Raw genomic sequence first — 26379 nt, 5'->3', positions numbered from 1 at the left:
AACTGTTGTGATTTGTTGATTTAGAAATCTTAGTTCTCAAAATGTTCTGTCTAGCTTCAGTGATTCTCATGATCAGCTTGGTCATTTTGTCCCTGTAACTGGGAACTCCTATCATGTTCCTCCTCAATTTAGTATTTATGAGGCTCAGCAAAGCCCTCAACTAAATCCTAAATGCAGTTAATCTTTAATGGCTTCCTCAGGTTTATGTGGAAGGGGTGGGCAGGAGGATGTTTTAATGTCCCTGGCAGCACTGTTTCATTTTGTTGTTTTCCATTACTTGAATGTCATCTAATTTTTATATTAATCTTTATAGTACAAAGACCAAGTCTGAGTCCCAAATCAATATTCCTTTCTTCATTGTTCTCCCAGTTAGGCCAAATATATGACAGTAAGTCAAGTGTCTGAGGGGAAAACAAATCTTACTACTTGCTTAAACATGTCTTGGCTTGAACAGCGTTGCTTAGGCCTAGAGGCTTAGTACTTCAGAGTACTAAGTGAGAGTGAGACTATCAGGTGAGTCCTATTATTATCATCTGAGACTGGGCATATGTGACCATCACCCCAGTATCTGCAGAAACAGTATTTTCTCTGTGCCAGTATCTCTTTACTTTTTTCCACCAAGTAAAAACAAAGATGCAAGAGTTAACAGTGGCATGCTTGACTGTGATTCTTTTGCTGGGAATTGGGAGCTTATCAGAATCTCCAGGGGTACTTAACAATTTGAAAAAGTCCCCCAGGTGTGATTCTGATTCGCTTCCTTCTCCTCCTTCTCCTCCTCTTTTGAGAATCACTGTTTCATCAGAAGCTTCAGGATAAATAAGCACACTTATTACTAGCTTGTCCTTGCATAATAGAGCTCCTTAATTAACACAACTTCATAGTCCTTTTTTTAGAAACCTTTAAAACATTTCCTTGAAAGTGTGTGAGTGAGTGTGCAGGCTCCCTTCTACTAGTTCACTCCCCAGGTGTCCACAATACCAGGGCGGGGCCAGGTTGAAACTGGGGATGCAACCCAAGACTCCCACGTGGGTGACCGGAACCCATATAACTTCAGCCATCACCTGTTGCCTCCTAGGTTTTCATTATCAGGAGGCTGGAGTCAGGAACTGAAGCCAGGAAAGAAGCCCAGGCCCTCTGATGTAGGATGTGGGTATCTTAACCACTAGGCTGTAGTTGATCCCTAGGAGTTTTTTCTAATACCAGAACTTTTGAAATCAAGGTCTACCTGACACCAAAGGTATAGTCATCATCAAAACAGCCCTGTCAGTGTTTGAAAGCCTGCACAGCAAGATCTCCACAACCCTGAGGGTAAGGATTAGTTATGTGGTTTAGTTAAGTGGGAGTTCTCTGCAGATACTTACACTCAAATCAGGATGTACACTATCCTCCACAAGTTTTACTCTCACATTTTATGGTGAAAATGCTTAAATTCATGCAGAAGTTGAAAGAATTTCCAAATGAACCCCTGTATATCTACTGCTTAGATTCTACAATTAACATTTTAATATACTTTTTCAGATATCTACCCAAATATTTATTCCTATATCCATTTAGTAGTTCATCTTTTTTAATGCATTTCTTGTTAATTTGCAGATGTTGGTAAAATTTCCCCTGAACACCTCAGCATGTATGTCATTAACGATTTAATATGTCTTCAGTGTTTTTCTCCTATACAAAATTTACATACAGTGAAGTTTCCAAATCTTAAATACTCATTAGCTGATTTTCAATAAGTGATAGATGCATAAAACCCAAACCCCTGTCAAGATATAAAATATTTTAAAATAACACTCCCTTTTTTCCTGCCCAAATTATTCTGTCTTCCCTTTGTATATATATTATATGTCTTCTCTTTGTAATTCTCAGAATTACAGGTAAGAAAAAGGGTTATCAGTGCTTACAGGACAAATAGGGATCAATGTTGAGTGACAGATCAGATTTCTTCTCTCCATTGCCTGAAGTATGTTGTTTCAAGTTGTATATGAATGTTTTAAAACAAGAGACTGGATGAATAACTTATCTTTTCAATTTTAAAATAATTATTTTGGAAAATAGAGATGTAAATATTTTATTAAGAATTTCACGAAGAAGGAGCTCTAGATTGATGCATTGTGAGAAAGTATGGATAAAAACAGAAGTAAGGGTGAGAAAGATTGAAGATGAGAAAAATCACATAGAATTTAATGTCATTATGAATGGTTTATTAAAATATGGTTAATTGGTTAAAATATATATTATATACATAGAATGTCACTAGACATCATTGTCCTGATAACAATAGTATACCATTTATTAAAAAATGCCAGCATATATTATAACCTACTTTTAAGAAAAATTAATTTCATCTCTGCTAGTCTTGGTTATCAGTCACTTTTTCAGATTCTTATGCCAGGCAAATATCACTTATTTGGCTTATTTTTAGAATAATTGAACATATTTTAATTTAGACCAATATATTTTTAAAAGTGTCTTTCAAATTATTTGCATTTTATGAGAATAAACATTTCAGTGTATTTCTGCTAAAATATTTCTGATCCTCAAAGCTGTGAGAAAAGTAAATTGATATTTCCATAATAAAAAGATATAGCAAACAGAGTCATTTGCATATAGTTCCTGAAATATTGCATACTGGCTTTGTCAGTGCTGGTAAGTCCATTTCAAGGATGTCGCCCTTAGTCCATTAGTTTGGATAATGAGCCCTATAAAGTACATTTATAACTTGTGGCACTGCAAGGAGATGGATTCTAATTTTCATCCTTTTATCTAGACACATTGAAAGAAGGTCAATGGAGGGTTCTATATGATTCATTGTCCCAACACATATCAGATGACAGAGACCTGATAATGTCCGTGCATAAGTGTTTCCCTTATTTGGAAACAGCACTTGAAAGAAATCTCTCTATGATCATGCTTTGAAGTAAAGTGGAAACAGATATTAAAAGAAGCTCTATCTTTTTTTTTTCTGTTTAAAACATTATCAAACGCGTGACCAGATAGCTATTCTTGAACAAAAGAGAAAGCAACACTTAACAGAAAAATAAAAAGCCTTTAGTGGCTTTTACAGTCTGTGAATGATATAACAAGGTATTTAATCAACTTTTCTCTTTTCTCAGCACTGTTAAGGAAGAGAGAGTGTGTGCGCATGCTAGCCTCTTTGCTAAACAAAGGCTTCTATGTTCCTAAGCATAAGGAAAGCTCATAATTATCCTGTAATACTTATCCTAAATTTACTCTTAATTATTAACGTCATTTAAAATAAATAAGTTATATCTCACATGTATTTCATAGTTTAAAATACTTCAGATTAATAGGAATATATATTCTATAATTTAGTGCCAGTGTGGTGTCAGAAAATTTGGAATTACAGTTTTTAAACTTTGTCTTTACAATGACTTGTTTTCAGGTTCCAAATTGGTGACTCTGTTCATACCTAAGTGATTTCTTTATTAACACAAACATTTTTGCTGTGCTTATCTTCCTTATAGATGTAAAGCAATCATTGATCAGTTTGGTCAGAGAATAATGTCTACGCATTTCCTAGTGGAAGATAGTTACCTTTCTGAGAACATGTGCCCACATGTGCAATATAGGTAAGGTACCCTTCCATCCACCAGTCAAGGGAGGGTGGGACTGAGGAAAATTCAGCTGTGGCAGTTTTGTGTGTTTCTGTTCTTCAAGGAACATGCAAATGTGTGCCAAACCAAAGATACTATCCTTCATTATCTTACCACTGTTTTCTTACAGCGTCTGGTTTCGGGGGAGCCTAGCATAATTTCAGCTTCTCTGCTTCAGCTGGGGTTTGTCTGCGGGTAATGCATCCTTCTTTCATGAGCCAAGAAAAGATTAAAGCAGGACTTGACTTGGTTTGGGGAGGTGACACTTTTATCCTGATTTAAATCTTGGAAACATGCCTTCCGGTGGTTTTATAACTGTAAGTGAAACTTATCCATGGAGTCTGAATCACTGCTTTACTATTTTGTGCATTACAGGCAGATCTCCAGGGCAGTCCTGATTACAGATAGATCTGTACTAAAAACAGATTCAGATCAACAGGTAAATTCAGTCCTATTTTTTAAAAATAGAAGGCTGTGTATATTAAGGTATACAACATGATGTTTTGATAGACTTGTTACATAGGAAATTGATTAGACAAGAAAATGATCATATCTGTTTCTTCAGTTACTTTTTTTTGTGGGTGAGAACACTTAACCCATTAAATTCCAAGTTTTCAATTCTGTGAATATTTCAGTGACATAGTATTTATTTCAGAATTAGTTAAGTGGTATATTTACTGCTCAATTTAAGTCTTTATAGGTGTTACATGTATAGGACAGTGAGAAATAATGGGCTAAGATCTCCTCTGTTAACAAATTTTATGTATATATTATGGTATTATTAACTATAATCTCCATTTTGTGCATTAGATCTCCAAAACTTATTCTTCCTGCATATCTGGAAGTTTGTACCATTCGAACATCTCCCATTTCACCCAACCTCCAGCCTCTGACAACTCCCATTCTATGCTCTGTTTCAATGAACTTGACTTTTAGAGATTCCACATATAAGTGAGTTCATGCAGTATTTTCCTTTCTCTGTCTCTGGCTTATTTCACTTAGGGTGATGTTCTCTAGGTTTATCTGTGTTGTCATAAATGACAAGATTTTCTTATTTTTTTTAAGGCTGAATAATCTTCCACTTGAAAACTTTGAAGCATGCATGTGCAGACACAGAGTGTCTTCTGTATCCATTCATCCAATGATGAACACTTAGCTTGTTTCCATATCTTGGCTGCAGTGAATAATACTGCAATGAACGTGGAAATGTATATGTCTCTTTGAGATGCTGATTTCATTCCTTTGGATATATACCCAGAAGCAGGATTGCTAGATCATATGGCAGTTCTCTTTTTAAATTTTTTGTGGAAACCCCATACTATTTTCCAAAATGGCTGTACCAGTTTAGCAGCCCATCAACACTATACAATGATTCTCTTTATTCCACATCCTTGTGACTACTTGTTATGTCTTTTTTATGATAACCATCCAAAAAATGTGAGGTGATATTTGATTGAGTCCTGTACTTCTTAATAATATTGTTGCTAATCTAATCTATATGTTGATATCTATAAATCAGTATTGGTGAATTAAACTGTATTAGCCATAGGATTAATACTTTTTAATGCACTTTTAAAAAATGCATAATTGCAGTAATGTAAATGCCTTTACTTTTTTTAACTTTTATTTAATGAATATAAATTTCCAAAGTACAGCTTATGGATTACAATAACTTCCCCCCCCCATAACTTCCCTCTACCCACAACCCTTCCCTCTCCCATTCCCTTTCCCCTTCCATTCACATCAAGATTCATTTTCAATTCTCTTTATATACAGAAGATCAATAGCATATATTAAGTAAAGCTTTCAACAGTTTGCACCAACACAGAAACACAAAGTGTAAAATACTGTTTGAGTACTAGGTATAGCGTTAAATCACAATGTACAGCACAGTAAAGACAGAGATCCTACATGAGGAGTAAGTGCACAGTAACTCCTGTTGTTGACTTAACAAATCGACACTCTTGTTTATGGCATCAGTAATCAGCCTAGGCTCTTGTCATGAGTTGCCAAGGCTATGGAGGCCTTTTGAGTTCACCGACTCTGATCTTATTTAGACAAAGTCATACTCAAAGTGGTAGTTCTCTCCTCCCTTCAGAGAACGGTACCTCCTTTGATGACCTGTTCTTTCCACTGGGATCTCACTCATGGAGATCTTTCATTTAGGTCTTTTTTTTTTCTTTTCTTTTTCTTTTCTTTTTTTGCTACAGTGTCTTGGCTTTCCATACCTGAAATACTCTCCTGGGCTTTTTAGCCGGATCCGATGCCTTAAGTGCTGATTCTGAGGCCAGAGTGCTGTTTGGGACATCTGCCATTCTATGAGTCTGTTGTGTATCCCACTTCCCATGTTGGATCGTTCTCTCCCTTTTTTATTCTATCAGATAGTATTTGCAGACACTATTCTTGTTTATGTGATCCCTTTGACTCTTAGTCCTATCATTATGATCAATTGTGAACAGAAATCGATCACTTGGACTACTGAGATGGCATTGGTACATGCCACCTTGATGGGATTGAATTGGAATCCCCTGGTACATTTCTTTTTTTTTTTTTTTTTTTTTTTGACAGGCAGAGTGGACAGTGAGAGAGAGATAGTGAGAAAGGTCTTCCTTTTGCTGTTGGTTCACCCTCCAATGACCGCCGCGGTAGCGCGCTGCGGCCGGCGCACTGCGCTGATCCGATGGCAGGAGCCAGGTACTTATCCTGGTCCCCCATGGGGTGCAGGGCCCAAGGATTTGGGCCATCCTCCACTGCACTGCCGGGCCTCAGCAGAGAGCTGGCCTGGAAGATGGGCAACCGGGACAGGATCAGTGCCCCGACCGGGACTAGAACCCGGTGTGCCGGCGCCGCAAGGTGGAGGATTAGCCTAGTGAGCCACGGCGCCGGCTCCCCTGGCACATTTCTAACTCTACCATTTGGGGCAAGTCAATTTGGGATTGAGCATGTCCCAAATTGTACATCTCTTTCCTCTCTTATTCCCACTCTTATATTTAACAGGTATCCCTTTTCAGTTAAGTTTCAACACTTAAGAATAATTGTGTATTAATTACAGAGCTCAACAATAGTATTAAGTAGAATAAAAAAAATACTAAAAGGGATAAAGTATTAAGTTGTTCATCAACAATCAGAATGCCTTTACTTTTTAAGGATTTCTGTCCAGAGCAGGACAAATGATAGCATCTTATATAACAGATTGATTGAAGGAAAATTGGACTTAATCCTAGTTTTTGAAAAGTGTTACAGGAAGAAAAAGAGAATCCCCAGAGAATACCTTTTAAAATCTTTGAGAAAAATGCTTTAGAGTAGCCAACCCTATAGCAATCATGCTAAGCCTGCCATTATTAGGCTTGGTGTGAATGAATTTCAAAGCACATTCTCAGTTCTGATATTTCCTCAACAGTATTGTTCATTTCAGAGGCCTTCATGCCTCTGATTTTTCCTCACTTCAATCACTTGTATTCTAGGAGTATACTCCATTCTCTTTTTGACCATATTTTACAGTGCCTGATAAAATCAACTTACTCAATAGGTGTGACTGTCAGATGTATATGCTACTACTAAAAGTAGTCTCCTCAGATATGTAAGTTGGAAGCATTCTGTTATATAAAACAAATATGTGAGGGGATAAAGTCAATTGATGGATGACTCAATATTTTTGTTAACAAATAAACACTATATACCAGGAGGAAAAAAAAAACTATCCTCAAAGGTATTTTTTATATGTATTAGAGTAAATGCCAGTGTTCCTTTACATATGATGGTATTACATCTCAGTAAACCCACTATAGGTTGAAAAAAATCACAATCTAAAAAATCAATTATTTAATACACTTAACCTACAAAACAGGAGTCTGCAGCAACAAGGGACTTGGTAGGGTACTAGTTGTTTCTTCTTGTGAAGGAGAGGCTGAAGTAAGCTGTGGTTTACTGCCACTGCCTAGCATTGCAAGACAGTATTATACTATGTATCACTGGCCTAGGGAAAGATCAAAATTTAAAATAAGAGTTCTGTGAATATATCTTGCTTTCATGCCATTGTAAAGTTGAAAAATCCTAAATTGGCAACTATCTTTACTTTCCTTTAATCATTCATCAAACAATGAGTGGCTTTACCAGCCAGACAGTGAGTGTGGTAGATTCTAAAGAGATAGTGTTAAACCATGTTAGTATTTCTGCCTTCAAATAACGTCCAGTCCAGAGGATATAGATGCAGACAAATCAGCAGCAACTACACTTTGGTGTGATAATTATGAGTGTGGGTGTAGCACAGCAGCTATCCTACCACTTATCACACTGTACAGTAATTGGTGGTTGACATTTCTGTATCTCCCAGTAAACAATAACTTTTGTGAGTAGGTGAAAGTGACTGGGAGGCAGAAAAGTAAAGAGAACAGACAACTCTTTGAAAGAGCTAAGCTGTGAAGAGTAAGAGAATGGATTTGGTGCCTGAGGAGGGATGTGGAGATGAACAGGTCTTTTTACTTCTTTACAAAATTAGTATATATTTTAGCTGATGGGATGATTGATGGAGCAAGGTGCAGGCAAAGGCCCAGGAGGATGAGATTCAGAGAACAGGCAAAAGCGTTGCCCTTAGATGGAATGAGAGACATGTTGAAAGAAGAGAGTGACTGAAGAACCATTTGTAGATTTTCAAGTTCCAATCTGATAGATTCCTTTTATTCTTCAAATAATAATTTGAGATCACCTGCTGAGAATGGAGGTATGCAAGTGAGGATGGTTCAAAGTTCAAGGAAATTGTAAACTAATCACTGTGAGTAGTTGGAGAATTATCTATCTTATGATCTGATTGCTGGGCAGGGTTAATGGCCCAGTTTAGTCTGAAAGTTGTAAGTCTACAATAGCCTTAACCTGCCCTTATCCTTCTAGCTCTTTCATTTTCTTATTCCCACCCCATTCACCAAAAGATCTACAACTACTTTTCCACCTCGATTTTCTTTCCAGTTCATCATTTCCTTTTTGTCCTCTTCCTTTTCCTTACCCTAAACCCCATGGAAGATCCTTCAAACTGCCTTTTCTCCAAGCCCTCTGTTCCCATGATGCCATGCCTCATACTGCACCCACAGGGGAGATCCCATCCCTGAATCAGGCTATAATCTGCACCTGGATCTCTGATGGCTGCGAGACAAAACCACACTACCAGACAGCCAGCCTGCCACAAAGTCGTGGACACTAACCTCATTTGGATCCTCAGCACTCTACCAATCAATTTTTCTACCACCTCATTCAGCTTCCTCTTTGTTTCCCCCTCAGTGCCTAGTCCAAATCTTCACTATTTTACTCATTCCCTGCCCCTCACACCCACCCTGTTTCACTGAAAAAATGAGACCACCGCCATGCACTATGACCCTTGACTTTCTGCCCCACCACTCACAATGTGTGTACATCAGCCCAAGGTCAAATGGAGGGGCACCAACCACCTTGTCTTAAGCGACCCCCTCTCATGAGCACGTTTGGCATTCACACACCACCCTTTATTACCTGTTTGCTCTCCTGAATCTTTAGCATCTTGCCACAACTGTAATGTTCCTTTCAACCCGTGTATATATACTAGCATTTTCTATGCAAAAATAAGCAGAAAAATGTCCCCATCTCTACTTAGTATCTGATATCTTCCCTCTTATCAACATTTTGAAGACAGTACCTATACTTGTTGCCTCCAACTCCTTCCCTGCTATTCATTTCTTTTTTTTACTATTTTTTTAACTTTTATTTAATGAATATAAATTTCCAAAGTACAGATTATGAATTACAATGGCTTCCCCCCTCAAATAACTTCCCTCCTACCCGCAACCCTCCCCTTTCCCGCCCCCTCTTCCCTTCCATTCACATCAAGATTCATTTTCAATTCTCTTTATTTACAGAAGATCAGTTTAGTATATATTAAGTAAAGATTTCAACAGTTTGCCCCCACATAGCAACACAAAGTGAAAAAAATACTGTTGGAATACTAGTTATAGCATTAAATAACAGTGTACAGCACATTAAAGACAGAAATCCTACATGATATTTTTAAAAAATTAATTTTCTATGCCATTTCCAATTTAACACCAGGTTTTTTTTTTCATTTCCAATTATCTTTATATACAGAAGATCGATTCTGCATATACTTAGTAAAGATTTCATCAGTTTGCACCCACACAGAAACACAAAGTGTAAAAATACTGTTTCAGTACTAGTTATAGCATCACTTCACATTAGACAACACATTAAGGACAGATCCCACATGAGATGTAAGTACACCGTGACTCCTGTTGCTGACTTAACAATTTGACACTCCTGTTCATGGCGTCAGTAATCTCCCTAGGCTCTAGTCATGAGTTGCCAAGGCTATGGAAGCCTTTAGAGTTCGCTGACTTCGATCTTATTCCGACAGTGTTATAGTCAAAGTGGAAGTTCTCTCCTCCCTTCAGAGAAAGGTACCTCCTTCTTTGATGGCCCCATTCTTTCCACTGGGATCTCACTTGCAGAGATCTTTCATTTAGGTCGTCTTCTTTTTTTTTTCTTTTCCATGGTATCTTGGCTTTCCATGCCTACAATACTCTCATGGGCTCTTCAGCCAGATCCGAATGCCTTAAGGGCTGATTCTGAGGCCAGAGTGCTGTTTAGGACATCTGCCATTCTATGAGTCTGCTGTGTATCCCACTTCCCATGTTGGATCTTTCTCTCCCTTTTTGATTCTATCAGTTAGTATTAGCAGACATTAGTCTTGTTTGTGTGATCCCTTTGACTGTTAGACCTATCAGAGCCATCAAATGTGAATTGAAATTGATCACTTGGACTAGTGAGATGGCATTGTTACATGCCACCCTGATGTGATTGTGTTGGAATCCCCTGGCACATTTCTAACTCCACCATTTGCAGCAAGTCCGATTGAGCATGTCCCAAATTGTACATCTCCTCCCTCTCTTCTTCCCACTCATATTTAACAGGGATCACTTTTCAGTTAAAATTCAAACACCCAAGAATAATTGTGTGTTAATTACAGAGTTCAACCACTAGTACTAGAACAACAACAACAACAAATACTAAAAAGGATAAAGTATTACATTGTACATCAACAGTGAGCACCATAGCTGATCAGGTCATTGTTTCTTATAGTGTCCATTTCACTTCAACAGGTTTCCCCTTTGGTGCTCAGTTGTTGCCAATCAGGGAAAACAAATGATATTTGTCTCTTTGGGACTGGCTTAATTCACTCAGCATGATGTTTTCCAGATTCCTCCATCTTGTTGCAAATGACTGGGTTTCATTGTTCCTTACTGCTGTATAGTATTCTATGGAGTACATGTCCCATAATTTCTTTATCCAGTCTACTGTTGATGGGCATTTGGGTTGATTTCAGGTCTTAGCTATTGTGAATTGAGCTGCAGTGAACATTAATGTGCAGATGGCTTTTTTGTTTGCCAATTTAATTTCCTTTGGGTAAATTCCAAGGAGTGGGATGGCTGGGTTGAATGGTAGGGTTATATTCAGGTTTCTGAGGAATCTCCAGACTGACTTCCATAGTGGCTTAACCAGTTTGCATTCCAACAGTGGGTTAGTGTCCCTTTTCCCCCACATCCTCTCCAGCATCTATTGTTGGTAGATTTCTGAATGTGAGCCATTCTCACCTGGGTGAGGTGAAACCTCATTGTGGTTTTGATTTGCATTTCCCTGATTGCTAGTGATCTTGAACATTTTTTCATGTGTCTGTTGGCCATTTGGATTTCCTCTTTGGAAAGATGTCTGTTGAGGTCTTTGGCCCATCTCTTAAGTGGGTTGTTTGTTTTGTTGTTGTGGAGTTTCTTGATTTCTTTGTAGATTCTGCTTATCAACCCTTTATCTGTAGCATAGTTTGCAAATATTTTTTTCCCATTCTGTCGGTTGCCTCTTCACTTTCCTGACTGCTATTCATTTCTAAACCACATCAACCTGACTGCTACCCTCATATTCATACAGTTACTCTTGCTAAAGTTCATTAATAAGTTCATAGTAGTCAGATTCAATGGACTTTTTCTGGTCCTGGTCTACTAGGGATTTTGTGGTACATCTGATGATTATTTTATTCGCTTTCTTTTGAAACTGTACTCTTTTGGCATCCATGACACTGTGTTTTCCTGATTCCCTTCATAATTCTGGTTATTCTTTCTTTGCTTGTTTTGTGAATTGTTCTTCCTCTACCTTGACCTGAAGTTTTGGGAGTCCCCAGGTTTCTCACCTCAGTCCACAGTATGTCTTACTCTGTATACATTAACTAAATGACTCTGTTTTCATGTAGTTTCAACTTTTGCATAGTTCTTGACATAAATCTGCTAGACGTGTCTGGCCCAGGTGCCAAACTTCCTGCCGAACATCTATCAGATGGAACATACTCACCATCTACCCTCACAAAACATCTTATCCAGCACTCCCAACCTCAATGAACAAGGCTGACTTCCTTTTAACAACAACTTCTTCATTCCTTCTCTGACATCTCCTGAGTCTTCAGGTCCCGCCAATGCATTTCCTCAAAGTTGCGTCATTCTGCTTTTCCTCTCAGTCCTTATTCTGTCTATTCCATTTATGGGACTCATCCTGTCTGCCTTCTAACTGGTTGTCCTGCTCCTCTTACCTCCTTCAGACTCCACCCAGCTATCAGAGTGATCCATCTAAAGTGTACATCCAGCCTGCCTTTGTTTCCTATGGGGAGTTTTTTCTTCTCTCACTCTCCCTGTCACTCTTAGACTCTTTTAATTGTTAAAACATAGATAGTTTTAAATAAGCCTAAGTGTCCAACTCCATTGCTTGTTTCCTTAGGTGCTTTTTTGATTAATGATAAAACTTGTTCTCAAAGAAAAAAAAACCAGTATATCATCACAAAAATTAAAAGAAAAATAAGAAACAAAGCAGGAGAAAGGGTGGAAGTGAGGGAGGGTGGGAGGATGGTGTGGGAAGTGTCATTATGTACTTAAAACTGTATGTATGAGATACATAAAATTTGTTACATTTATATAAAGAAAAATTTTAAATAAAAACTCTCACATAAAAAAAAAAAACATAGATAGAATGATGAGACTTAGACAAGGAAAGAATAAGTGTAAGTCCAGGTAAATATTATGGAGTTGGTATAAGAGGTATGAGACAGTTTTCTTTCTTAAAGATTTATTTTATTTATTTGAAAGACAGAGTTACAGAGAGAGTAGAGACAGAGAGAAAGATTTTCCATTCCCTGTTTCACTCCCCAAATGGCCACAACAGCTGGAGCCAAGCCAATCGGAAGCCAGGAGCTTCTTAAGACTGGGTCTCCCATGTGGGTGCGGGAGCTTCTTCTGGGTTTCCCACATTGGGCAATCCTCTGCTGCTTTCCCACCTGCATTAGCAGGGAGCTGGATCAGAAATGAGGCAGTGGAGATAAGAACCAGTGTCCGTATGGGATGCCAGCACTGCCGGCTGGGGCTTTAACCCACTGTGCCACAGCACTGGCCCTGAGCTAATTTTCTTTTAATGACATTTATAATCTTAGTGATATCTGAAACAGATTTCAGGTAAAGCAGGAAATCTGGTGAGAGGTTATTGATAGCTAAAACATGATAGCTGTAAGAATCGTAAAAGCTCTTAAATGTTGGTGTAAAATAATGGTCACGTTTTCAGTTCATGGCATTCAATGTTTTAGTAGTGCTTTTCTGTTTAATGCTTAAGTGCAACATTTTTCACCATGAACATGGCAAAGAGGGTTTAGAGAAAGGTGAACTTAGTTTTTCAGGCATCTTGAACCCCAACAAGTAGAGTGGTAGTGATTATCAAAATAATTTCTATTTTTAGAACGTATTATAGGTATTTCTTCTGTGGGCCATCAGTTTACCATTCCCCGAATTAAAGCATAACACTTACAAGGAGAAGTACAAATGGGCCTTTCCCTATATGAGAGGATATAATTTCTTCAGAATGGAGAACAGATTGAGGATTAATGCTAGAAATTTAGACTACAGACAAGTATTAACTACAGACAAGTATTAACCGAAGGGTCATTTAAAGTCTTTTAAATATGAAGCCATATAGTTTGTCAGTAGTGAGTAGGATAGAATACTGCATATCAATCAACAGTATTCAGTAATAATTTCTGGTTTTATTCATTGAGTCCTTAAATTAATTTGAAACCATTCATTTAGGGATGTTTTAGTTTATATTTACTTTGACCTCTTGTTTCAATATCTTTGTGATTAGTAACATCTTTAATTTTTAGGGCTCTATATTTTTAGTCATTATGAATAATCAGACTGATTTAATATGATATGACTTAATACAATGAAATCCATATATTCCAGAGCTAAGAAATCATAATTTCATCCTTTGAAATATTAAGTGAGTGATTTAATAAATGCCAAAATGCTTGAAATATTTATGATAATTATATGAACATGACATATAAATAATGCAGAAATTGGATATCAGGACACATGTGCATGTTATGTGTTTCAAAATTCTTTCAAAATTCTCAGAAGCCAGATTTTTTTTCACACATCAAGGGATGTTTGAAAAAAGACACTCAATTTGGAAGTTAGCATTCTGATGATAGAAGAATGGCAAGGAGATCTAACAGCTATGTCTGATATTTTGTTTCTGTTTTTTAGATTTCCATTTTGACAGTGCCAGCAGAGGAACCAGGAACTTCTGCTGTTCGGGTCATTGAGTTGTGTTCTTCAACAATGACGTGCATGAAAGGCACCTGTAAGCAGAGTAGACTCTGGTTATTTGTTTTCTATGTTAATTTAGGATCTGAAGGGGGCAGCTATTACATTTTTCAAGGTTGGATTTATGGAGATTCTCCTATATAGAGTTTTATACCGTGCTTTTTCCTACAAATGTATGGTCATTAATAAGTCATCCCATGCCTTCTTTTGCCTCCAAACATTTCTGTGGCTAAATCTTTGCAGACATTTTTTTTAATTTCTCCAATAAAGGAATTTCTATCACTTTTCTAATTCTTCCTGCAATTTTTGTAAAGTTTGTTGGAATCCTACTTTTGCAAAACATATTTTCTTTACTGCTAATTTTCTTTAACTTTTGTCTTAGTCTGTTCAGACTGCTATAACAGAATACCTTTTATGTAATTTCTGAACAATAGTAACTCATTTCTCGTATTTCTGGAGGCTTGTGAATCCAAGATTATGGCACCAGCAAATTCAGCATCTGTCCCTCATAGGTGATACCTTCTGTGTGTCCCCACGTGACAGAAGTAGCAAACAAACTCTCTTAGACCTCTTTTATAAAGGTTGAGCCTTCATGACTCAGTCACCTCTCAAAAGACCACAAGTCTTAATACTGTTACACAGGGAATTTGATTTCAACATATGAATTGTGAGGGACACAGATTCAGATCCTGGCACTTACCTTGAATTCGAAATGCAATTACTGAACCTTTTTCATATTAGATTCTCAATTTTTTTATGTGTGTGTGAAACTAACCTTTTGGACTACTTTGTCCATTCCTTTTCTTATATGTATCTGTAATACATTGGATGTCATGCCTTCTACAATATATTTCTCTTGGGGAAAAAAAGTTTTATTTATTTATTTGAAAGAGTTACAGAGAGAGAGAGAGATCTTAAATCTGCTGGTTCACTCCCAAAATGGCTTCAGTGGTTGGAAATGGGCCAATCCGAAGCCAGGAGCCAGGAGCTTCTTCCAGGTCTCCCACATGGGTACAGGAGCCCAAGCGCTTAGGCCATCCTCTGCTGCTTTCCCAGGTGGATTAGCAAGGTGCTGGATTGGAAGTGGAGCCAATGTGGGCTGCTGGCATCACAGGCAGCAGCTTTTCCTTCTATACCACAATGCTGGCCTCCTACACCATATTTCTTAAGGATCTTTCAGTAAGCAGGAATCCACAAATCCACAATACACATCACTTTGTATTGCAGGCATTACAAAGAAACTGAGATACCTGATTTGAGCTATTTCTTTATTTAATGTAACAAGATGGTTTATTAATGGAGTGCAGCATATAGTTAAACGTTTTTTTGTGGTACAGTCCCCCCTTAGGGGACTCACACACTGAGGTTGGACAGATAAATGCAGAAGTAGCTTTAAGAGGCAGATTGTGAAAGTCTTTTATAAGAGAGGTGCAAACAAATAGTAGATTCTAGAGATTCATAGGAGAGAAATGTATCATTAGCTAGCAAAAAAAATTTTTGTGTAAACTTATCTTGTTATTTAAACTGTCATAAGAATTCTGAAAATCACAAGACTGAGAAAAGAAAACTTAAATGGGAAAGTCTGAAGCTACCACTAAAACATGAAAAACCATGGTTAGATGGAGAAAAGAGGGGAGCTTAAAGTCAGCTGGATGTGTGCAGAAAACTCATTCAACATTGCTGTGATCTCAAATTTCCATTGGAAAAGTAGCTCAGGAGTCTTCTGGATAAATATTTATCATGATGATTACTGTTATTTTCTCCTGTTGCATTAGCCATTCTTTTCATGTCTTTTTATCTGTGTTAGCTTCTTAGATATAAAACTGTACTCATCATAGTTTATATTTACATTTTGTGAATTTTTATGCACTGAATTTATAAATTATTTTTCTATGTGATATATTTTGCATCCTTAATCTAATAATATATTTTCAATATTGATAATTTGGAAGATATATACAAAAAATAGCAAAATTGCTGTAATCTCCCTACCTGGAGATGATAAGTACTCTTTATGTAGGATTCTCTGTTCTTTTTCCTTTAACCATGCTTAAGTATTTCCAGAAAAATGGAACACTGTTTTATAAATTACGTTTTTAAAAAATTAATAGAACAAAAACTTTTTTTCATGTCTATAATATCATTTTCAATGATTATAGATGTGGCATTTTTTTAAAAACTTTTATTTAATGAATATAAATTTCCAAAGTACAGCTTATGAATTACAATGGCTTCCCTCCCCCCCCCATAACTTCCCTCCCACCCGAAGCCCTCCTCTTTCCCGCTCCCTCTCCCCTTCCATTCACATCAAGATTCATTTTCAATTCTCTTTATATACAGAAGATCAGTTTAGTATATATTAAGTAAAGATTTCAACAGTTTGCCCCCACATAGCAATACAAAGTGAAAAATACTGTTTGAGTACTAGTTATAGCATTAAATCACAATGTACAGCACATTAAGGACAGAGATCCTACATGATATTTTTAAAAAATTGATTTTCTATGCAATGTCCAATTTAAGTTGGACATTGCATAGATGTGGCATTTTTAACATTTAAACCAGTGAAACCTCTATTTTTTCTGTAATGTTTGGCTGGAGTACAGCAATTCTCCTCTCAAAGTTTTCTGTCTTGCTAGGCTGCCCCTTTCTTGCTCTTTGCCTAGAGAGAGCAGGCTTTTGTTGGCACTACTAAAATCTGAGCCCATTGTTGTTTTTAGGTTGCAGTTTCCCTAGCTCCCAGTCTGGATAAACAACACAAAAAAGAAAATCCAGGAAATTCTGCCATTTTGTTCTTTTGGTTCCAAGGTGCTTAGTCTGTTTTCTTGTTTCTACCTTTGAGTCTTCTTGTGTTCATTTTATATACTGTGTCCAGGATTTTTAGCTGTTTTCAGGAAAAATACCTTTATTCTTTCTTTTTAGAAATGGAAGTTCCATTGTATCTAGAGTTTTAAGACTTTTGATATATGTCAAAGTGCCCCCACTACCCACTCCCCTGAAAGTATCTTTGAACATTGTTCAATAATGTTTATTGGATATTTGTACTTCTTTGTGAATCCCTTATACATTTCACTTATCTATTATGTTGCTTTTTTTTTTTTTTGACAGGAAGAGTTACATAGTGGGAGAGAGACAGAGAGATTTATAGACAGTGAGAGAGAGAGACAGAGAGAAAGGTCTTCCTTCTGTTGGTTCACTCCCCTAATGACCACCACGGCTGGCACTGTGCGGATCCAAAGCCAGGAGCCAGGTGCTTCCTCCTGATCTCCCATGCAGGTGCAGGGACTCAAGCACCTGGGCCATCCTCCACTGCCTTCCCAGGCCACAGCAGAGAGCTGGACTGGAAGAGGAGCAACTGGGAGTAGTACCTGGCACCCCAACTGGGACTAGAACCCGGGGTGCCGGCGCCGCAGGCAGAAGATTAGCCAAGTGAGCCACGGCGCTGGCCCCATGTTGCCTTTTTCTTACTGACTTAAAAGAGGACTATAAATATTAAAGGCATCAGTATTTAGTCTTATGTGTTGCAAATATATTTCTCAATTCATTAAACATTTTTTAAAATATAGCTTACAAAAGTAGTATAGGTAACAGGGCATTACTATAGTTCTTGGAAATCACACAGAAATAAACAGTTTTTGATCCCATGAAGCTCTCAGTGTACTGAGGAAGAAAAAAAAATAACAAATTAATAAATTAAAAAAAACACAGTAAAGCAAGATATTATAAACTTAATGTACACCAGTACTTTAAAACGTTCATGGAAAAACAGAATTAAAAAGTTCACATTTTCATTGAACTTTTTGATGAACTCATACAAGTAATGAGTGTTAAATGAGGAAAAGATCATTGTGGTCTAAAATGATGTAGGAGTGTTTCAGGAAGTATGAGACAATCCTAGCCTTAAGAATTGAATGCGAGAGATTTTGCAGTTTCATGTTAATTATAAAGGTAATAGATTTTCTTATGTAAGTTTTATAATATGAGTTAAATTTTTTAAACTAATTTTATATTGTGAAGGGTGAATATATTTGTGGGTTTTTATATATCTATACCTACACACATATGTGTATTTATAGGGTCATCTATAGGAATAAGATTCCAAAGAGTTTATACCAAAATAGTAGCAGCATTCATCATTTCTAAATAGTTAGAATACAGATAACTTTTAGGTTTTTTTTTGTTAACTTTGAATATCTGATTTTTCTACAATATGAATTTAAAACAGACATTTATTCCAGAAAGATCATATTAAAGACAAGTGTTATAGTGTGATCAAAACTTGGCATACTATCTCAGATGTTTTTTATAATTTTGATTAGTTGAATTCAAGTATTTCCAAGCTGCTACAATAGATAAATGTCACAAGTGGTCATTAAATTCACTCATGTTTCTTCCTCCTTCATTTCTATTAAATATTCCTACCACATTACATACTTCCTGAAATTTAATGTGCTTTTCCAAATTGTCCTGCAAGATACTAATCAGTGACTGATTTTAAGTAAGCCAGCCCTTTCTCATGTGATTCTTTTTTTTTTTAAAGATTTATTTTAAAGACAAAGTCACAGAGAGAGGTAGAGTCAGAGAGAGAGAGAGAGAGAGAGGTCTTCCATCTGCTGGTTTACTGCCCAAATGGCTGCAATGGCCAGAGCCAAGCAGATCCGATGTCAGGAGCCAGGAGCTTCTAACGGGTCTCCCATGCAGGTGCAGGGGCCCAAGGACTTCACCATCCTCTGCTGCTTTCCCAGGCACATTAGCAGGGAGCTAGATCAGAAGTGGAGCAGCCAGGACTCGAACCGTCACCCATGTGGGATACCAGCGCTTCAGGCCAGGACTTTAACCCGCTGCGCCACAGTACCAGCCCCTGACTCCTTTCTTATAATCAGGATTTTTTTTCTCCCTCCCTCCCTTCCTTCCTTCTTCCTTCCCTCTATATATATATATATATATCCCTCATACTTTCTTCATGTCAGCTAATTTAGAGAAGTCTTCCTACTGGATAAAAGAGACAAAGCATATCATTTATGCTCTGTAGTTGTGCATCATGAATTGATACTGTGAGGTTCACATTCTCTTTTATATGTAATAGCATATTTATTATATGCATCTCACGGATAGTTGACATTATTTGATTTCTAATATCTTCTTAGAAACACTAAGATACATTTGACATCTATGTATTTGTTGTAGTGACTTTCTATTGTCAGTTATATTTATTCATTGAATCACTGTAAAGGGATCAAAGGACTTCCCTCACATGATTAAATCCTTCAGAGTACTATGTTGTGTGGCAAGCACTGGTGGAAGAGCATCTCTGTGATGTCCAAATGTAGGAGATTGTCTCTTGTGGATGAAGTATGCCCCCTGGCATCCTGTGTTAAAACAGTTCGTGATGAAGCATATTTCTTCTGTTCACACTGCATTGCACATGTGGACTGTCAGTCAACCAGGTGAGGGGAGTCAGTACTCTAGGTCGTCTTTAGGCCCACTCAAAAGGAAGTTGAGATGGCCAGATCTCTTGCCCGATGTCTTCTGGTATTTATCTTTGAGATATGGTAATATTAATACCTATCATTGAAGAGTTGCCTGGAGCTAGGTAATAGACTAGGCACTTCCCATTCATTATTTTATTCAGTTCCTAGCATTACCTTATGAAGTAGGTGCTGTTAGCTTCATTTTATAGATTAGGAAAAGATAGTTTAGGAAGTTGATTTACATTACTAAGATCACCTACTTTCATAAGTGGCAAAGTATGAATACAAGCATAATTTCTTCTGATTCAGGACCAATATAGTCTACTGTATCCTGTTACTGAAGAAAATTTTAAAAAGAATAATAATGCAGCTCTTGTATACTTTTTTCCTGGTCATAAATTATAAACATTGTGCCAACCCCAGAACCATGGGCTTTCTTCCATAATACACTAAAGAAAGCAACATCCTAACATTCTGTAGAAGAGTCATTCAACAAATATTTATTCAGTTCCTACCACATGCAATGTGCAGTAGATATAATTGAATTAGGGCTGCAAAGATTCAGTGTTTATAAGTCACTTAACACAGTGCCTGGCAAATGGCAAACATATAAATGGTAACTATTAATGCTAGTAGTAGCAGTAGTAGTAGTAGTAGTATGTTGCTAATATACTGGGTTATGGATACTACTTATAGAAAAATATTGTTCTTTTCAATATTACTGTGTTTTGTCTCCCCTTTATGCCTGTGCACATACTGTTTGTTAACCTCGAGTGGCCTTGCCAGCCAGTTAGATGCCTCCTCATCCTTCAAATGCTAGTTTGAATATTATCCCCATTCCTGTCTTTCCCTAACTCATTTGTGCAGTTAGGCTTTTGCTCCTTTGTTTAGGTAGAACCCTGAACTTTCCTCTAGGTTAACATTGACTCCATTTTAATAATATTGATGACTAACATGTATTAAGAAACTGAAACACAGAAAATGTAAATGATTTCAATGAAGTCAGAGAACTGGTATAAGGGAGAAACCAAATTTGAACTCAGGCAATCTGACTGTAGAGCCTAGACTTTAACCACCATGTTATATTTCTTCTCAGAGCAATTGTAGCATAATTAAGTTTAAATCTCTTGTCCAATGTGAGAAACAGGGTTATGACTATTTCTGTCCTAAGTGCTTCAGCAAATACGTTATGCTTAGCACTATTGGGCTAATGAAAATGAACTACTTGCAAAATCTTGCTTCTTTTTTGTTTGTTTAAATGTTATTTTTATTGACAAATAATTACATATATTTATGAAATACAATGTGATATTTTGATATATTTACTCAAAATTGCTGAAAGAGTAGATTTTAAATGTTTCCCCACAAAAATCAAGTTTGTGAGGTGATGGATTTGTTAATCAGCTTTATGTAATTATTTCACATTTGAAAAGTTTTATTTCTAAAGTATCATTTTCTAAATTTAAAGTTTAAAAATAAAGTTTATAAACCTTTTGCCCACTAGCAAATGAAAAAGAATTTAAAACACTATTTTCATACATCATGAAATTGAAACAAAGAATTACTTTAATAAGTTTTTGTTTTGTTTTGGGGATTTTTTGTGTATATCTGATGCTGTGTGAATCGGTTTGTAGCTTGAATTTATAGGAAGTTTAATAATATAGGTATAGTGGGAAAAATATTGGCCCAGGAGTCTACAGAATTACCTCTAGTTGTTTGACCTTGGACAAGTTTAATTTCTTATCTTGATTACTTTATTAGAAATTTATAATGCTTCATTAGGAAATAGTCTAAATGACTTTGAAAGATTCCATACAAATCAAATACCTTCAGAGTCCCAGATTTCTCATGTGTGTGTGGAAAAAGCCACTAGTTCTGCATACATTTGATAATGTGTGCAACTAAGCAAAATGGATACAGTCCTATTTCTTCTAAAACCCTCTCCATCTCCAGCTTTCTCACGTTTATTCCATGATAAAATTATCTCCCAAATCTTTGTGGTTTAATCAGTTTATCAAAACAAAAACAAAAACGGCAGTATAGAGAGATGGACCTGCTTTGGTTCTCTGATCTCCATAGTAAGGTTTAAACCAGAAAGGCTGACTGAAAAAGATAAATTTGAATTTATTTTTTATATTGTGTCTTGTTCCAGAGTAAGAGAGAAGTTCATGTCCATTATTAAATCTTTTATGTGTTCTTCCTTAATAATATGCATTATTTTAAAAGTCCTACTTAATAGTTATACTAGAGTTAATGTTTGATGTAATATATAACACAATTTAAGAAATGTACTGAGATAGAAAATGACATTTTTATCATTTACTTGCTTTCATTACTTAATTAAAGTTTGGCTTGTTTTTTTTTCCCTTCCTCCCTTTCCTATGCTTTGGGCCTTTTCACAGACATTTAGGAGCAATTTGTAATTCCAACATTAAAGGTCTTTAATGGTGTATTTTCCTGCTGTTGCCCTAAATGAAAGCCATTGATGTCACAACTAGTTGCAAGTTATTCTGTTCTCAGTCCGTCTTCTGAAACAGAACCAGTCTGATAATATCACAGAAGCCTTTAAACCAGCCTTTCTCTTACCTTCTTATATTTTCTGTTTCAAGTCAGAAGAAAGAAAAAGAAGTGAATATACCATGTATTCAAAACTGTTCCCAGCTCATTTATTTTCCTTTTTGAAGCTCCTTGATTACAGGCAAATTACTTAGTTCAGAATGTTATGCAATCATTCTGTTCCCTAAGCAGTTTTATGCCTAGCTCTCTTTTAAGTGTATTGTCACTTATCTTGAACTTTTTGAATAAAGCATAGCCTGAACACAGTAGAATAGGTTTTTAAAGTTTACATAATTGTTTCTTCACAGAATAATTTAGAAACATAATTCCATTATTTCACAGGTCAAGCACCCAATACCAAAAATACTGAATTGGATTATCAGTGGTATAAGAGCCTACCTTTTAGAGAAAGGGGTTGGGAATTTGTTATTACTGATACTTGGGAAAAAAATGAATCTTCAGAAGAATCTGTTTGAATTATAGCTCTTAAGGGAAGACTTTATAGCTTTCTGTCCAAATGTTCTTTATATATGTAAGTTAGCTATTTTGTGTATTTTCTATATTTATACTATGTTAAAATGTTAATGATCATGCAGTTTTATAGAACTCAGAAAACAATGTATTTAAAATGTGTAAATTCTAAATGTATAAATTTTATATGTTGCTTAAAATGTTAATACTAAATGGATTTTATTGTGACTTGTTTTCCCTTCATACAATTACTAGACTTCAGTCCTATTGAGTAAGTGATAGGCATGTAATTGGTATTGCCAGCTGAGTGGAACCAAGCACTTTCACTTGCTCTAAAAATTGAGGCTATAATGATAAAGTCATGAACTAAACCCATCGTTCTTCCTGTTGGAAGAATCATTTGACAAATGTTGGCAACCACTGTAACTAATGCAGTTTTACTTGAGTAAATCAAGCATAATCAAAATATATAACAATGAGACTTTGTAACTTATACCAGTTCCTCAAAGGTGATAAAATGGAGCTTATAGAAAGTAAATGATGTGAGCTTTGGTGATTAAGTTCAGTTGTTTCCCAGAGAAACACATTTTCAAGATCTGTTATTCCATGTGCAAATTAGCTGTTTGTAGATGTACTCATTACAAATGTATGGCATTTAGAGAAAAGATGGGAATGGGATTTTATAGTAGAAATTTAAACCTTCATGCCTGTGTTGTAATCTTAATTTTATTGCTTTTCATTATAGTTTTTTTAAGTTTACCAATGTGTATATTCATTGGGTGCAATGTGATGTTTTGACCTATGTATACATTGTAGAAAGATTCAATCCAGCTGATCAACATATCCATCATCTCGCCGATTTATCATGTTTTTTGTGGTGAGAATGTTAAAATATTTTATCCTTTTAGCAGTTTGGGAATATATATGATTATTAACTGTGGTCACCATGTAGTGCAATAGATCACTGAAACTTACTTTTCCAGTGTAACTAAATCTAGCATAGTCCATTTTCTTATTAGTCACAGCACTTTATATGTAAAGATATATTTTTATTTTAAAAATGTACTGAGGAGCCAGCATTGTGGCACAGTGGGATAGGCCACAACTTAGGATGCTGGCATCCCATATTAGAGTGCTTGTTCAAGTCCAGGCTGTGCCACTTCTGATCCAGCTTCCTACTAATGTGCCTGGGAAGATAATGGTCCAAATGCTTTGTCTCCTGCCACTAATGTGGGAGGCCTGAATGGATTCCCTGGTTCCTGGCTTCTGCCTGGCCCATCCCTGGCTGTTGCTGCCATTTGGGGAGTGAACAAGCAGATGAAAGACTTCTCCCTCTCTGTGTGGCTCTCTTTCTATCTCTGTCGTTCAAGTAAATACATGAATCTTTTAAAAAAAATGTACTGATCTTGAAGGTATTTCCCAACTCAAATAAATTTGAGGTGAGGTAATTTAAATTTTTCACAGGTCCTCTCCTCTTAGCTAGTTAAGGTTTTAATTTATTCACTAACCATATACTAAGTAATCATTGACCAATTCTGATACTCAGTTTATCTTTACTTCCATTCAATACTGTACAAATTCACCCATTCCTTAATCGGTAAAGAACTTTCATTTCTTCCCATTGAGAGCATAGTAGAAATTTGCCACCTTTTACAGTGTAATTCAGAGTTGACCAATATCATGAAACATTATGTTATAAAATATTATTCAATTAAGGTATCACAATCAGTGGAATATGATACCTTAAATTTATTAAAGAAGAACTTATGTTAATGTTTTAGAAATCATGTAATAATATACAATTATAATTATCTCAGCATTTTCAGTTGTTCAACAATTCTAATTTGTCTTTCCGAAATCATACTTTTTTATCCTTTTTGCTATGCATTTTGTGCTACGCAAATGCTGCACTGTAGTTTTGAATGTGGGGCCAACAGTGTGCTTAAGACTAAAAATACCTTACAATTCACTTTCACTCTTTACTCTCATAATGACTTTTTGCAGATGTCACATTGCCTTAAATTTTGCTTCACTTGGATTTTTTTTAAAGATTATTTATTTATTTATTTGAAAAGTAGAGTTAGACGGAGAGGCAGAAAGAGAAATGTTCCATCCACTGATTCACTCCCCCAACGGCTGCAGTGGCCAGAGCTGGACTGATCTAAAGCCAGGATCTAGGAGCCTCCTCCAGGTCCCCCATGTGGGTGCAGGGGCCCAACATGGGCCATCTTATGCTGCTTTCCCAGGTGCATTAGCAGGGAGCGGATCTGAAGTGGAGCAGCCAGGATTCAACCCAGCAGCCATATTGGATGCCAGTGTCACAGGTGGTAGCTTTTACCAGTTACACCGCAGTGCTGGCCCCTTGGTTTAGAATTTGTAATACTAGTATGAACTGAAGTGTATTTTCTTGTCATATAAGTATGGTATATATGAAAGACACTTACAAGATAAATAAAAAGAGATGCATTCCATCAGCCCACTATCTCATAGTGTTAGTAAACAAAGAGTGCATTCAACTCTCAACTTTTAGAGTTGTCCTTCTGTTTCCAGGGGTTCTTCATTAGAAATTCGACAAATGGAGGACTGAAAAAAATTGGAAAAAATTTGCCACTATACTGAATGTGTATAGTTTTTTTCTTGCCACTGTTTTCCAAACTGTACAGTACAAGAACTAATTCCATAGCATTTACATTGTATTAGGTGTTATAAGTAGTCTAGATATGATTTAAAGTATATGGGGGAATGTGTATAGGTTATATGCAAATACTGACCCGTTCCACATAAAGGACTTCAGCATCTTCAGATTTTGGTACCCACCACCATTTCTAGAATCAATCCCCCACAGATACCAAGGGACCACTGTATTTACTACTTAACTGACATTAGGCAAGTTATTTAATCTGTGCCTCAACTTTCTTAAGTTAGGGATAATGATAGTGTCTACCCCAGGATTGTTGCCAACATCAAATTCATATGAACAGTGTGTGGCACTTATAAGTACTCAGTAACTACTGGATTTTTACTTCAAAATTAATCACTAGAGTTAGAGAAGACTCTAGAAAACAGTGACGTGTTCCTAGAACATGAGTGAATATCCTTGGAGAATGTCTTCGTGGGCTTATTGGGTCCATGATTGTGCCTCATATGTTTCAGAATAATTTTCAGTTCTGTGTAACAGAAGCCTCTAGCAGATTTATCTCCTGGAGAATCCAGGGATACCTTCTGTTCAAAATAAAAAGGTTTTAGATAATTTATTAAATCAATTTTCATTGCAGTAGAAATGAGATTAGATAAGGAAGATTTGAAAGTTCTTTAGAAATACTTGTGTGAACACAGTTCAATATTACATATGTCGTTTAGCACTCCCTAGTGTACTATGATCTCCCAAAATATATTCTTTATATATCTGAAATGTATCCTTTTGGAACTAAAATTTTATTTTTATCAATTTTTAATGATTATCTTTCTAGCACATATCACATATTTCCTTGCCATCCTATACTGAATATACTAGACATTTTACCGTTTTCTAACTTGGTATTGTGAACATTATTTATTATAATCCATTATAATCTAGTGATGCCCTTGAGGCCTATG

The 26379-nt window shown here is 36.3% G+C and overlaps 1 protein-coding gene across 1 annotated transcript in view; it reads left to right on the top strand.

Moving 5' to 3' along the window:
• The window catches only part of CHM (CHM Rab escort protein), a 219472-nt gene that overhangs the window by 157405 nt on the left and 35688 nt on the right, over positions 1-26379 (top strand). Inside the window, exons 10-12 of the mRNA XM_062183692.1 lie at positions 3486-3590; positions 3990-4053; positions 14225-14321. Coding sequence (XP_062039676.1) covers positions 3486-3590; positions 3990-4053; positions 14225-14321 — 266 coding nt within the window. The remainder of the gene's footprint in view (positions 1-3485; positions 3591-3989; positions 4054-14224; positions 14322-26379) is intronic.

The sequence above is a fragment of the Lepus europaeus genome, chromosome X, assembly GCF_033115175.1.
Source record: "Lepus europaeus isolate LE1 chromosome X, mLepTim1.pri, whole genome shotgun sequence".
NCBI classification, from domain to species: domain Eukaryota; kingdom Metazoa; phylum Chordata; class Mammalia; order Lagomorpha; family Leporidae; genus Lepus; species Lepus europaeus.
This window is presented reverse-complemented; position numbering and strand designations above follow the sequence as displayed.